The sequence below is a fragment of the Struthio camelus genome, chromosome 1, assembly GCF_040807025.1.
Source record: "Struthio camelus isolate bStrCam1 chromosome 1, bStrCam1.hap1, whole genome shotgun sequence".
NCBI classification, from domain to species: Eukaryota; Metazoa; Chordata; class Aves; order Struthioniformes; family Struthionidae; genus Struthio; species Struthio camelus.
This window is the reverse complement of record NC_090942.1, coordinates 13,813,054-13,828,254: the sequence shown is the minus strand read 5'-3', so window position 1 is coordinate 13,828,254 and position 15,201 is coordinate 13,813,054. Positions and strand designations below refer to the sequence as shown.

Below are 15,201 nucleotides of genomic sequence, written 5' to 3'. Positions count from 1 at the left end.
GGCGCCGCCCGCCATCTCGCGGGGTGGTTGCCCGCACCCTCCTCCCCCTCCGGCTTGGCGGAGCGGAGCGGTCCGGGCCCCGGGGGCCCCGCCGCCGCCGCCGCCGCCTGTGGCCGAGCCTCGGGGCGGCCCGGCCCGGCGCCCGCCGCGCCGCCTGGCTGCCCCCGGCCCCGAGCAGCTGCACTCGCCCTGACAGAAGCTTCCTCCCCCCCCCACTCCTTGCCCCCGCTCTCCAACTGCGCACTCAGCCGAGCCCGCCACCCCCAATCCCCTGAGAACCCGCCCCCTCCTCCTCCTGCGATTGGCTGAGCGCGCTGTCTCTCCGGCGCCTCCCCAGCCTATTGGGCGAGGCGGTGGCGCCCCCCCGCCCCTCTCGGTTCTGTCGGTTGAGCCGAGCTGAGAGTAAATAGAAGCAGGAGCCCAAAATGGCGGAATCACCGAGCGCTGTTCGTGGCGCGGCGTCCCCGGAGCAGGAGGCGTTGGGCGCCAGGCCGGCTCCGGACACGAAGGCTTCCCGTGGGTCCCAGCCGGCCGCTAAGAAAATGAAGGGAGCTGACGAGAGGAGCCTGAAGGGCACTAAGCGCGTCAACGGTGAAGGGGGCGGTGGTGGCGGCAACGGCGGGAGCGGCAAGCAGCCGCCGCTCCCAGCCGTGGTGCCCGCCTACAGCAGCCCCGCGGCTTGGGGCTTCCCCGCGCTCCCTTCCGGCCCCTCGGGGAGCGCGGGGGGCTTCGCCTTCCCCCCTCAACTGCCCCGGAAGCTGCTGTCGCCCGCCGTGTTGCTGCCGTCGTCCGCCTCCCCCTCCTCTTCCTACCAGCAGCACCAGCACCGCCACCACAGGCACCGCCTGGCCCTGGCCGTCGAGGCGGGCGGCGGCGGCGCGGCCGGCGCTGGCGGCGCTGGGAGCACCAAGCCGAAGAGGCCCAAGGAGAAGCGGGACAAGGAGAGGAGGAAGCACGGAGCGCTGCCCGTGGTGGCAGCGGTCGGCGGTGGCGGCGGGGGCCTGAGCGCGGCCGGCCGGGAGGAGAACGGCGAGGTGAAGCTGCTGCTGCAGAAAGGTGAGAGCCGGCCGCTGGCGCCGTGCGCGGCCCGCCGGGCGTCGCTCGCCGGCCCGCAGCGAGGGAGAGGCGGGCGGAGTGCGGGTCGAGGCTGCGCAGAGCAGCTGCGTGGGGGCCCCGGAGGTGTCGCCGGGCAGGGTAGGGTGCCGTGTGTGAAGGTGTCTGGATCGGGTGGAGCTGCCATGAGGGGAGCAGGAAATGGTTGTGATGCTCGGGTGGCCTAATTAGAATGGCTGCCTCCCCCCCCCCCGGCCCCGCGTAAGCATGCCGGCCTGTGCATAGCGCTGCTTTGTGGGGGTCCTACCTTTCCTTTCCCCCCACCGTGCCCTCTATAGCTGAAGAGCTTGGGATAACGGGGTTTGTGATTGCATGTTACACCTTGGCAGGAGACAGTTGACGCCGTTTAAGTTTGTAGAGAAGGCAGCGGCAGCTTAGTCTGCCGTCGAGCCTGTCAAAAAAGGGGGTGTGGAATTAGCTATGGCGTCAGCTAGAAGCTGCCAGAGGCCTTAGGTTTTCTTACCTATTAGGGAAATAAGGATGTCTAGTAATTTACTACAGGTCTATAAACAAAATTGGATTTCTGTCATTGCTGTGGGAGAAAAGGAGAAGACCATGTGTTGCAAAAACAAATTAAAAAAAAACCCAAACAATTTTGTTTACTGTCCTATTAATTTTTGCAGGCTAAGGGATAGAGTGTTAGAGACCATACAGTTAAAATCTAGATTAGTCATTCACCATCTCATTTGGCTCCTTCTTCAGTTTCCTGGAGTTCATTAGGCTAAAATCTTACGAAAAATTCTTGAGGCCTTCAGAATGAGGAAGAGGTGTAGTAATGGATTACTTTATTAATTGAACTGGACAGAAATGGCCGCACCAGGTAAGTCGATGTTAGGCTAGATTGTTGCTGACAGTGTTTGATAGTAAATGCCTAGGAAGTAGTATAAGATAGTGCAAGTATAGGATTGCATTTCCAGGAAATGCTTTCCCACTTTCAGTGATCCTAAACCAGATATTGATGTCTTTGCACTTGCATGAAAATGCAAAAAGCTTGAAACATTAGCTCCACTACCGATTTTAAGCAAGCTCCTTTTTTCAAAGAAAGATAAATGGTAACTTTAATATAGGCTTATGTTACTCAGGTTTATACCAGTACTTGCAGGATGAGCTAAGCTTGTGGAGCACAATTGCTACTATCAATATGCCTTTTTTTGTCTGCAGTTTACATTGTCTAGCTGCCTTATGTTATTTCCACTAGCATCCTAAGACTCTGATTCAGTAAAAGCTAGTCAGATTCATTTACCTTTGAGTAGTTTTTTGAATCACTTGCATTCTTATGGTTCAGCGTGGCATCTTCTTGTGGTTGAGATCTTGACTGCTAGAAGAGTGCTAGTATCGATACAGCATTTAGATACAGCTTTTCTGTGCTTAGATACAGCATTTCTGTGCTTTCAGATATTTCAGTTGAGGTATGTTCTCTTTCTTCTTCCTGTCCAAAAGGTGATGTAGAAAAAGTCTTCAGAAATAACTTTCAATACATATGTTTGATGTTGAGGAAGCCTTTTTGTTTTCAAGGATAGCTGCTAAGAAACTCCCATGGTAACTGTCTTGAAAAAACTATGAAAATAATAACCATATTCACTTAGACTGTCATGGTGTCCTAGCAGTGTTACACAACTCTGTTAATAAATCTCAGAGAACAATATTACAACAAAAAAGATTTTTTTTTTTTTAAGTTGATAAAAGAATTGATGAAGGTGATGATATCAACCGAATAATACCAATTGAACCTTCCTGGAAGTAGTGCTTGGCCTTCTATTGGAGATTCAAAACATTGTTACTTATGGGAAGGATATTTTCTCAAATAAAGCTCATATACTGGCAGGGCCTTGACCTTTTATTTGCTGTTTTCTCAGAACAGATATTTTACCTTTAATTGTTTCTTGAAAACGTAAGTGCAGGCAACCAGTAAAATTTTCGAAGCCATACGATCCCTTTGTGGCATCAGTGTCTCTGGATTTCTGTTTAAAGGAAGTAGCTCCTATAGCTGTAACTTGATGGCCCAGTTCTGTATGTAATTGAAAAACTTTATATTCAATAAAAGCTATATTTTTTCCTGAGGACGCTGAAAGTAAGTGTGGGATGCATCGAGTCCCCTGCTCTGAGAACAGGCAGCCTTTTTAAGTGATTCTGTATTTGACTGTAGATTAAAGAACAGGTTTGTGCTGTTAATCCTGTGAATAATTTCCTTTAGAGGGGAAGGGAGACATGCAGTTATAGTGCATGGAGGAAAAAAGAATCTCTCTGAGAGGGAGGGCATGCAGAATCCGGAGTACAGAGGAAAATGAGGAATGATGTTTTAGGGTGGGGAGGGGTGGAGTAGGGAGAACTTGTGCCTTGGGACTGTGACACAGACTCGAAGATATCGTAGAGAGTCCAGGTGCACAGTGATGTGGAATGAATGAATTTGAGATTCTGAAGTGAAAGAGGGAGGAAACAGCATGCAAAAACTGTGTAAGAGAAAGATGATTCTGACCTTGATATGGGGCAGAAGATACATGGGTAGATGCTACAGAAAAGGCAAGGAAGATTAGAGGAAGGGTATGATAGAGTGAAGAGTTAAGGCAGCCTACAGATAGGACATCAAAGTGATTTAAAGGATTTAATATAATAATAATAAAAAAAAAAAAAAAAGCTGAGAAGCATGCCCACAAATTTTATATGGGAAATGGAGGAATACAAGGTGCCACCAGTATATGTAACAGGATGACTTCATAGAAGCTGTGAAATGTGCAGCTAGTAGATTATACTTTTTAAAAATCAAGCTAATGCAGGGAAGTGCAGTGTGCTTTTCCTGGAGTCTGCAGTTAGACAACCCTGTTGCTTTTGGTGCTGTAGAAAATGAGCAGCAGCATGGAGTTGACAGCATTGATTTATTTATTTTATTTTTCTCCCCTCTAAATGATCAGAAGTGATACATTGTTGCAGCTACCAGAAAGAAAATCATGCAAATTAGGAGAGTAGCGGTGCAGAAACCTTTAAAAGAAGCAAAATATGAAAAAATCAGCAGGTGGAATGGGGGAGACATTCTCAATATTTATGACGCTCTGAAGATGAAAAACTGTACTTTTGCTGTGAGGAAGAGGATATAGAGGCAGCACATAGGGGTGCAAGGGATAGAGTGGAATTCCAAGTAGAACTTGTGGCTGACAAGGGAGCCCATGCCTCTGAATTGGGAGGAGTGTTTGTGTGTATTTTAAACAGGTAAGAGCTCCTTTGCTTGCAGTGGTGATTATTGGCAAGAGAGCATAGTTTTGAGGCACCTTCCTTTCCTAAGTGATATGAAGACTTTAAGCTTGGTGATAGCAGAGGTGGATGAGATGTTTAAAGCTATTTAAAATTTCTGTATTCCTTCCTTGAACCTTCCTTGTCATCACTTACAGATTGTTCTGGTCTTTGCAAGTTAAAGGCCCTTCCAATGAAAAGTCATAACCAGGCTTTGCAGCTTGGCTTCAGTTAAATGAACAGAATAGACTGAATCCTTCTGAGATGGTGACTGAGTGGACAGGGAACCTGACAATTTTCTTTGCCTTGGGCATGGTTTATCCTGCAGCTGTGAGGCTTAGAATGCTTAAAATAAGCTTAAATTTTGCATGGTAAGTGTGTTTGGATAGTGGAATTAAAAGTTGTGTAATTATTTTTGTTTCTAAACGTGGTGCAAATCTGACATAGATGATTGCCATTCTAGTTTATGACTATTCCAGTTCAGTTGATTAACTGCTACTCTGCTGTCGTGGTTCAAAACTGAAGTTGTTTTCTTAACTGTGCAAGCTCTGATCAGCCACTCCCTGCTTGATCAGCTTATGATTGTCCAAAAGTTTTTTAGTTTTTTGTTTTGTTGCACGGGCGCAGGGTGTGTGTCAGATGCATCAACAATCTTTTTTTTTCTTACTATTTTGTTGAGTGTTGTGTCCAATTTCCCTCTCTCTCCTGTTTTGTAATAATCCCTTTCCTGACAAGATTTCTTTAGTGTGCAAGCAATTACAAAATGAAACTGATCCTTTTAACTTGCTGATGAGGTTCACATATGAGCAAGAAAGCAAAGGTGAGCATAGTGCTGCAGCTTTTGCTTCTCTCTTAGTGTGTGTGTGGTTTTTTTTTTTTTTTTTCTCTTGCTGTTTCTGAAGGGTAGATTGGATTTTGGTGAGTGTTACCGGTGATTCCTCTGACTACTTTGTTGGTTTGGCCTTCATAAAACTTTTGATTTTAAAATTCCGCTTTCTAAAAATTGTACTGCTCAGGCTTGTTGCTAAGTTCACTTTGCATCTAGTGGGAAACTCATTTTGTAGTTTGACTACCAAAGTTGGAGAAAGTCTTGGATATTTTTCTCTTCCTATTTTTTAGGACTTGAGACCATGCACCTATTAGGTAACTTCATTTTTCTTCTGCTAAACATTTTTTTTCTCTTCAGTTTACTTCCATTTCCTTCACTGCTCTTGCACTGTGCTCCTGGATTCGCTTTTTCTTCTCCTTTTAGTGTGACAGAAATTAACCTTTCTCTGGCTCGAGAACATGAAATAACAGCTCTTTCAAACTCTTTAAATTCAGCAGTTGTTTTCGTGCTTGTGAGAGCTCCTGGTCTCACTCTTCTGAATTTCTTAATACGTTTCTATTTAGATATCTCATTGCAGTTAGCAGTGCTCAGAAAGCATTTAGGGTTTTGGGTGTGGTGTACCTGGTGAAGAGGGGATGACTTGGATTTCCTTGGCTATTCAAGACATAAATGCAGTCCTCTTTTGAGGATTGAAACTAACATTGATGCAAGCATCAGATGTTGAGGTGAATATGAGGCAGTTTATCTGTCTTCTGAGGGACCCTGTCCCCTTTCTCTTTTTATAAAAGATTTTGTTCTATCCAGCAGTATTTCCTGATAATTTTATTTTGTAGATCAGAGAACAAACAAAGCTCCTCTGGTTCCCTGGAATCCAGCTCTGTATGTAATTTGTGGAGCAGAAACTTATTCTTGTTGTAGAATAACAAACAGTTCTTCTTATTTGAAACAAAATCGGTAGATTGAAACGTTAAATCTGAAACGGCTTGTAGAGGCCTTGTCTGCAGCTGCAATGTCATGTTCTCCACTTCTGGTGTCTGACGCAACACCCCTTGTGCTTGAACTGTAACTTGCCCATTCAGTTGTGCATGTAGAAGGCTTTCTTTAAAACTGCAGAGATTAAATTTCTTAAAAGTGTTTTGATCCTTACAGGGGATCTTCCTTTCTTTCCCTTCACTGAAAGGTGACTTGGGGCAATGTTCTCACCTGCCAAGGGTGGTTTTTTTTTTTTTTGGTGGACATATCTTGGATTTTAAACCTTAGTTACTGAAAGGGCTGTCAGCCAAGTATTTCTAGCTGTTGGAATGAGAAAACCATGCAGTATTTTTGAGATACAAAAAGCATAGTTTTTTCATGATCGTTAAGCCAGGAAGCCTGCTCTCCGGTGTACATCCTTAGATGTAATACAAGTGCAAGTGTCAAAATCCTTGACCTAGTGGTGTTAGACGTAGCTTTGTGTGTCTGCAAAATCAGATAAACGTGACTTCTTGAGGTTTTATTTTTATGTGTGTTTGTAGTAAAAGGGGGAGAGAGCCAACAGAGAGAACGCTGACTGATGTTCTTGTACCTTCTTTCTTCTTTCCTTTCAGTTATAATACTGTTGGTGTTGACCATATTCATGGTGTCCGTTAACAGTAGTTGGTAAATGTTTTACCTGATGTGCAGTAACAGCCCTTAAATCAAAGGGGAGAGAGAGGCAGAGTACTTAAGCATAATAGATGACTGACTACTAAGTGTGGGTTACTATCTGGAAAACTGCTGCAAAGCAGTGGCAGCTTTTTGCATCTGAAAAGGTTCTAAAACTTATTTCTTTGAGCACTAAAATGGACTTGGTCAGGCTCCTGTATAGATTTAAAGGTGCTGTTGTCTCAAGTGTGACAGCTACTGTGTTGCACATAATCCTGTACAGAGCAACTCTGGCTTTACTTGCTCTATAAGCAGTCAATTTAGTTGCTTCTCTGTAGAAGGCTTTTAGCAGAGGGGAAGACATTCTGGTTAAGCTTCTGAAATTGGAATGGGGTGATTTGTAAGTTTGTTATTTAACTGACTGTTTATGAAATCATTCGTTATGGCAAGATGCCTGGTTAGGAAATAGGTTAGGTGTAAATGGCTGTTTACCTTGTAAATACAGTATATATTGCATTTCTCTTATTATCTTTGTTTGCTTCAGCATCCTGAAAAAGCAGGAGCTTTCTGGTTGGAGGAGGAAGTCTGCAAATCAGTCTGAATTAATTCAGACTCTCTTATGGTTTCACCATAGGCTGGAAAACGTTCCTTAGATGCCACTCAGGAAGGTGAGGTGGAAGACTTTGTAATGGAACTTTTCCTGTCTGTATGTTGTTGCATTTCAGTCATGGTGCTGTTGTTGCATTTCAGTCATGCGTGTACTGTTACTACAGGACACAAATTCCATATTCTTTGGTTTTAATAGTGACCCTCCTGTGTGAATATGAATGGCAAATCTAGAAATATCTTCATTCCTTTCAAGTGTGGTGTGTATTTCCTCCAAAGATCTTTATTTCAAAAGAACTCTAATATTTTTAAAAGTTTACACTTGGCATTGGTTTATTCAGTAGAGGTAAAAATAATCCTGACTGAGGTGGTAGAGACTGAAAACTAAGGAACATGCTCAGCTCTTACTGGACCTTCTGTAACTGTATCCTACTGAGCTTGGAGTTTCTGTTTTTGACCTTGGAAGGGAATATCTGTTCAGTCCATGACCAGTTATTTCCTGAGCAATAAATTTTACTTTATATGTTTTTTGACTGAGAAAAACTGCATTTTGATAGGGGAAATTACTTTGTGAAAAGATGTAGAGTTCTTCCCTCTTTCCATGGGATACAAATTTCTTCAGGCTTGTGGTTTTGGGTTTATTTAGATTGTAATTATGTGAGAACAAGAAATCTGTGTACCCACGGGAAAAATAACCATCAGTTACTATATTTTAGTCAAAATGAATAGCAGGTCAAGTAGTGATTGTCTCTTTTGGGAATAAGCTTAACCTAAATGTTAGGAAAGGGTGACAAATGTGGCTTAATGCGAGGAGAGATTTGAATATATCCTCTGCTCTTTAGAGCTAGTGTCTGAAAGTGATCAAATGAAGAGTAAGATAACGATTTGTGGGCCCACTGACTTCTTCCGGTGTTGAGTATCATGAGAACATTACTGCAGCAGTGGTAAGCATCAGGCTAATGAGAAATAGCTATCAGCTATCTCAATGCAATAGAGTGAGCAGAAACGAGATATCGTTCATTTGGTCCTGCTGTGGCCAAGTTGAGAACTAGTGCATTGATTAGGTTTATGGATTATTTTAAGATTAAGGATTTGCGTACAATTGAGTTGCTGAAAAAACAAAAACTATTAGTTTAAGTGTGTGTAGTAGAGCAACTAGTGGTATTTTCTCAGAGGGGCAACTTCTGCTGTGTTTCCCCCCCCCCCCCCATAGTGTCACTTGATGTGTTTCATGGCAGCATGATTGACTCCTCCCCCCCCCCCCCCGATATTGGAATGCTAACACTTAAAATTTGATGTTTTATCTAATTTCAAAGGAGGCAAAGCAGGATCCTTTGATTTAAAAGAAAAATCAGGTGAAATATTACACAAAACTATATCCTCATATTCAATATCTGACTTAATCTTTTGATCCTTTTTACCAGGGTTGTTCTGGCAAGGGGTGGAGATAGCAAATAACTCGGTTTAAATAAAACTGAAGTTTATTGCTGGAATGCTTACTTTTTTTAATATCAAGTAAAATGGGAAAATAGTTATTAAAATGTAAATACATTTAGGTGGCTTCATTTAAAAGTAACTTGCAACTTTGATAACCCCTTCAAAAGTTATCTTAGTCCTTCATGTGACTTCCTGCATTATACAGGCTATACTGATTACTTCTTTGAATTAACCTTTCCTTTGGGCTACAGTGTCTTCCTTAAAAAAAAAAACCAAAACACCACACTTGTGAAAAAAGTTCCAGTAATGGGCTGCAACTATTTGTTATTCCGGTGACTAGCTTCTGCCTTTGTTTAAAAAAAAAAAAGGTGTAATCTGATCATTTATGGACTGTGGATGTCAGACTGAAGCTTCCAATCGTTGGTACATCTATTTATATTTTTAGAACGAGGACCTCTTTAATAATATTTACATTCCCTATTTGAGTCAAATTACTTCTTCACCTCACTTTGAGCTAAACTTTTTTTCCTTATTAGCATATGAAACTTCTTACAAATCTCTGATTTGCGTATTGATTTTCTAAATATCCAGTTGTTCATTGTGAACATAAACTATTGCAGTGGAAGTTGTAATGGCATCAGATACAGAGGTAATAGTTGTTCCTACTTGATGTTCTCCTGTCCTGAATCACTATGACCATTTGTGTCATTTTACGCTATTACCTTGGGGACTCATTTCACCCTATTATCTACTGCAACTCAGGCTTTTATTTTTTTTTTATTTTTTACCTCCCTTTCCTGTTTCCGAGAAGTAATCTTGGTGAGCGCTAATTGCAGAACAGGCTGTGGACAGGGAAAGATTCATATAAACATCTCTACCTTTTACGACCTTGAGATGTAGTTACCCTGCAGATGAAACAGAGATCTGAGGTTTGGTATCAGTAGTAGCTGTTACTGGTGAATCTCAAAAGTGCTATACAATGTTCAACTTACTAACTTGTCAAACAGTACAGGGTTTGTCTTCTTTTTTGGATGCATTCATTTTAAAACAGGATTTTTGTTAATGTGAAGAACTTTCTTATTTCTTGATTGAAAAAGTGAGATTTTGATTGAACCGGTACACAGCTGGAGGAAACTGATGTTTTATATTGGAGAAGAAGCTATAGAAGGTATTGTTCAGTGGCATTTGGAGAGTTCCAAAGAGTTCTGGCCTGGGTTAAACTGTATCAGGTTCATGTGGTAGGAACGTATGGTGGCAGCATATGTAAAATACATGGAGATACATGCAAATGCATGGAAACTTTATTTGGAGAGCTGTGCTTGCCTTTCCTTGCAAATCTCTGTGCCGTATGCATGTTTTCATTGTGTTCATTGACTTTAATGACTACTGGAACTTTTAAACTTACTGACTTTGGAGAGCCAGCATAGCTAAGTTGCAGTAAATTTTGTGGTAATCTCAGATTTACTAAAATTTGGATCAGTTTTACCTCTGGATCCCATCGACAGTTGCGAAACTGAAATCTACTACTGAGGAAATAATCTACGCTTTTTGTTTGGGGTATCTGCTTGAGTTCTGCTGGCCAGACTAGAAAGTACATATTTTTACTTGTAAACTGAACACATTAGGACTGAAAAATAAGACCAAATGTGAAGTCATACAATGATTTAGAGTCTCATCTCAACATGAACTTTTTAAAATTTAAACTGTGGTGTGGGTGGGCTGTGTTTGTGGGTGTGGTTTTTTGTTTTCTTTTTTTGTTTTAGAATTCTGTCATCTCTTGCTTATATCTGTTTTCTTTAGAGAAAGAAACCTGAGAATTTGTACATTTTAACTGGGGTTCTTAACTATTTTTGACTTGCTTCCGACTGTAGTTTGGTCTAATTTGTAGTACTGTGATTTCTAGAGGGGCAGTACTTAAATTGAATTTTTTTTTTTGTTGAACCTTCCTCAGCTGCTTTCACATTACATTCACAGTCACTTGCAGGTAGTTTCGATTAGCTTGAATATGTTCCCAGAGCAGGTTATGGGACACTTCCATTGTTTCATTTGTCTGGAACATCACATCTAGAGAGGAATTAGAGGTAATGGTGAGAAAATAAACCAGAGGCTCTTTATAAGGTTTCAGCTTTTTCTCTCTTTCCTTGTGTTTCTGACAAATTTGCAAGATTCATTGGTCTGTGATACCATTCATGAGACTATAATAAAGGGATTCTTTCAGTCTTTCTCTTATCCTCCCTCAACAAGGCTTTGCGGTTGTGTATGCTCTTCAGGCTTTCTTTGAATCCTAAGTAATAGCAGAAGTCAAGTGTGCCTCTTAACAGTATGCAAATACTGAGATAAAATCTAAGTCTTCCCATGATTATAATGATCTTAGTTGGACTGAACATTCGTTGCCAATTACAAATCAAGCCTCATGTTACTGGCTGCTTGGTCAGTGACTCTCTGCTTTCAGAATGTAAAACTCCTGTTGTATAATTTATTTCCTGTTCTCTGCTTTTAAGTTGCAAGGGGTTTACAAAATGAGCGTTTTGTTTATTTGGATAACAAAACAAAAGGGGAGGGGGCAGGCAGGGAGGAGCAGGATGGAGAGGAAAATTCCTGTCTATAGCAAGAGTTTGTGGCTTTGGACAATCCAGGTGGACTTTTCTGTCTTCTACACAAACACATGTGCTTCCTCATCCCTTCTCTTGAACTGTTAGGCTGTTCCTGAGCATGACTGTATCAGTTGCTTGAAGCAAAGATTTCCAGACAGTTTTAATCATAGCCAGTTTATTCCTAATAATCCTTGTGCCAGTGTAGTTTCTATCCTCTCTCTGTTGCTTATCCTGATCTGTGTGTAGCCACCAGTCATGCCTCAGTTACTATCTCTTCTGTTCTTATTTTCTTTTTTTTAGGCTTTTCCAGCTTCTTCCCAAAACATGTTCTTCATCTAAACAATTGCTAGGGCTCAGGTTGTGTGGCCTTATTGGAAAACTCCTGGAAGGACAGATATGGGTGCTGTGGAAGCATTGTTAGAATATTCGTTTATGTGGATTTCTGTTAGCCCCCTGCACCTCTTAAATAACTATTAACACGCTTTGTAAATAATTTGGTTATGGGGTACCATATGTTACCTCCTAGATCTGAAGGGGTCCTTCTGGTTTTGATGAATATTTCTGATCTGTCGGTAGTGAGGATGTCTGCTGCATGTATTTTAGGTGAATGCTTGGGGAGAGATGGTTAGATTTCTCCTTACTTCCTTCTGGGGTTTACAATGAAAGTACCTTAAATTAAACATCAAGATTGTCTGTCAGTTGTATTACTAAGAAAGCATTCTGAAAAGTAACATTATGTAAAAACTGGAAATCAGATTTCGTCCATCCTTGTGGAGGTTAAAAAGCCCAATAAACTCTTTGAGCAGGGATGCGGTTTCAGACCGAGAGACCGTACGTGAAGTGATGGTTGCAGGGAATCTAGAGAGGTTAGTTTTAAGCAAGCTTAAATGCATGGACTCAAAACTGCACTTGTCTTGAAAAGGTTAGTCCTTGAAAATATGAATTCCTGTAGGTCTAATAGTTTCAGGTGGAAAACCATGCCCAAAGGCTGTGCTTTTGAATGATAATGGTAAAAAGTTGGAGTGACTTGTCAAAAAGTACATGAATAATGAGAATGCTCAGGTAGACTGTTGTGGGTAAGCAAAGGAGATGCCAGTGTGTTTATCTGCTGTACAAATGCAGATTTTCAACAAATGCTAAATGTGCTTCCCTTGCCATTTCATGTTTAACTCTAATTATATCTTATATCTAATTATATCTTACTGTTGTTAATGCACTAGTGTAACCTGTAAACTTAATGTAAATGATCTTGTGGATGACAGATTTGGCTGAAGTGTTCATTTCAAATTACTCGGCAGTAATAACAAGCACATTCAAGTTTAGAATAGGTGAATATAGCTATGTACAATTTTTAGTGTCTATATATATCCAAGAAAAGTCAAACCCTGACTGTTGCCTGTTTTTTTTCCTCATTTCTTATCTAATGCATTTAATTTGAATTTCAAGAAATGAGAGCTGCTTACAGGTGGAAAATAAGAATAGAGAGTAGTATCACTGAGTAAGAAAAAATTGCTCTGCTACTAACTGTATACAGTTAATGTTGAGTTGTTGCATGGAGTTCTAGCATAATAGAAACAAAACTTGTCTGAGTTCAATAAGCTTATGTTGGATTATGCAACGGATAAATATTAGCTTTTCATACTGTGAGTCCTGGGATTTCCTCATAACTCCTTTTATCCCCTTAACAGGGCTTGCATAACAGTAATATGAAACGTGCATGGGACAATTACAGTTCAAGTCTTCTGTTCCCACTTAATTGTAAAATATTTGCATTTCAGCTCAAATCAAAGACAAAATTAAAGAAAGGGATAAGAAGCAAAAAGAGAAGAAGAAGCACAAAATAATGAATGAAATCAAGAAAGAAAACGGAGAGGTCAAATTATTGCAGAAAGGTAGGTTCAAACCACACAGTGGTTTTTCAATGTAGTACCTCAACAATTTTGTGCTTGGATTGGATGTTAAATTTTTATAGTATGGATTTAAGTTAAGTGAGAAACAATTTTTCCATAGAATTGAGTAGTTTGTATAGAGGTTGCAAATTAAAACTTAACTGTAAAAATCAACTGTTTTAACTGTGTTCGATGCTGCGGAGGTGGGTTTTTCTGTTAGTGTCTACTGTAGAGCTTCATTTACAAACAGAAATGAAAAGCCCCCAAACAACTCATTATCTTCAAACCTTCATGTAAATTCACAGGCATAGAACACTGATTATTATATCCTTTATCTTTTCAGTGTAGTGCCAAATAACTATTCACAGCTGTAACAGCTAAAACTTTTGTTGATCAGATCTCAGGATATCAACTTAGACCCTGAGGGTGTGTAAGTTGAGTGACTTCCAGGGGAAAGGACATATGTGACTTTGCCTAGCATGAAAGGAACTTGGTGGCTGAGGCACTAGGCAACACTTATTTGCCTTAACTGTAAGATTCTTCAGACTTTTATATCTATACCCTTCTTATATGTACTATTTCTATTGCCATTCGGGAGATGAGGTAGAGGCTGCAAAGACCAGCAGCTCTTGTTACGCAGATCTATTTGAGTGATACCTAACCAGGGTACTGGGGCTAAGATAGTGTTTTATTATTAAAAGCGAATATCATAAGCATACACATGACAGTCCTATTGGATTGTGACACCTCTGCTGTTTTGAGCTGACTGAGTAGCAGAGCGGGTTATCCACACGTAGAACACCACCACAAGTGGATGAGATGCAAATGTGCCTTGTCCTTGTTTCACAGGTCTCTTGTATCATTAGTCAAGTATCATATTTTTAGGTTTCATTTAAGATGTTGGAGAGAAGTGTTTTTGTAGAGGCTCTGCTTGGTTTTGCCTACATCTTTTCAAAATTGACTCCTATTTCAGGGATAGGAAGAAGTGTGCAAGGAGAGCAGTCATAAGAGAACAGGGAGACAGATCTCCTCCTTTGAGTTTGTATTCCCTTCAGAGTGGCAGCTTCACATGTCCTCTATGGGCCTCCAAAATCTGACTGGATGTGCTTGTTTGTTTTGTGAAGATTGTCTATTTCCTGATTCCCGCTGTTGACTTTAGTTTTATGTCATGTGAGTTGAGGTTAGGAGAGCAAAGGCAAAAGTGTTTTAAGATGCAGCTGCTTTTGTGTATCAGTGGTCAGTGCCACTGTGACCTTCTCAAACCTTGTTTAAGAATATCTTCTTCCTGTGAAACAAAAATGAAGTTGTAAGCCCTCTTATTTTTGGAGCTCAAAATTCACTTTGTGGCCTTAGGAGCAAAGGTTTGGAACTGGTCTACTTTCTTTTGTATGTGTGTTTTGGTCTCTCCAAAAACTGCTAGTTTTCTCCCTCTTGGCATTAGATCCAATTTTTTTTTTTAATGTCACCATGACTATCCGTTGAATGCCTTTTTTTTTCCCCCCCCCCCCCCCCCCCCCTTTCTCTCTCATGTTGGAAATAGATATTTAGGAGTAAGAAGGGGATTCTTCTTGAGACTTACTTTTCATTGAGGGAGTGATATCTGCTCAAATTCAAAACAGTTAAACTAGGTGCCTTAAGATAAGAGTGGGCTGGTTGTATAGAAAGAGGTCAATAATGAGACACTAAAGTCTTGAGATGGAGTTGTCACATATAGGCCTGATTTCTGATTGCTTTAAATTGAATGCTGGAAGAGTACTTCTGTCAGGAAGCTGAAGAGGAGGTAAGCTGAGAAGAAGAGAAGAAGGAGGATTAGCAGATATTTACTTTTTGTACCGTTTATGTGGTTTTTCTTTAAGTGTCAGTCCTAATTTTATGATTGTTTATA

General features: G+C 41.2%; 1 protein-coding gene across 5 annotated transcripts in view; it reads left to right on the top strand.

Moving 5' to 3' along the window:
• Positions 1–365: 365 nt before the first annotated feature.
• Positions 366–15,201, top strand: part of RSBN1L (round spermatid basic protein 1 like) — a 53,092-nt gene continuing 38,256 nt past the window's right edge. For 4 of the 5 annotated variants that reach the window (XM_068926016.1, XM_068925953.1, XM_068925852.1 and 1 more), the window contains exons 1-2: positions 372–1,056; positions 13,206–13,319. In XM_068926016.1, the coding sequence (XP_068782117.1) occupies positions 426–1,056; positions 13,206–13,319 (745 nt within the window). In that variant the 5' untranslated portion in view covers positions 372–425. Of the gene's footprint in view, positions 1,057–13,205; positions 13,320–15,201 lie in introns of all 5 variants that reach the window. The other variant, XM_068925901.1, reaches the window with a different exon arrangement.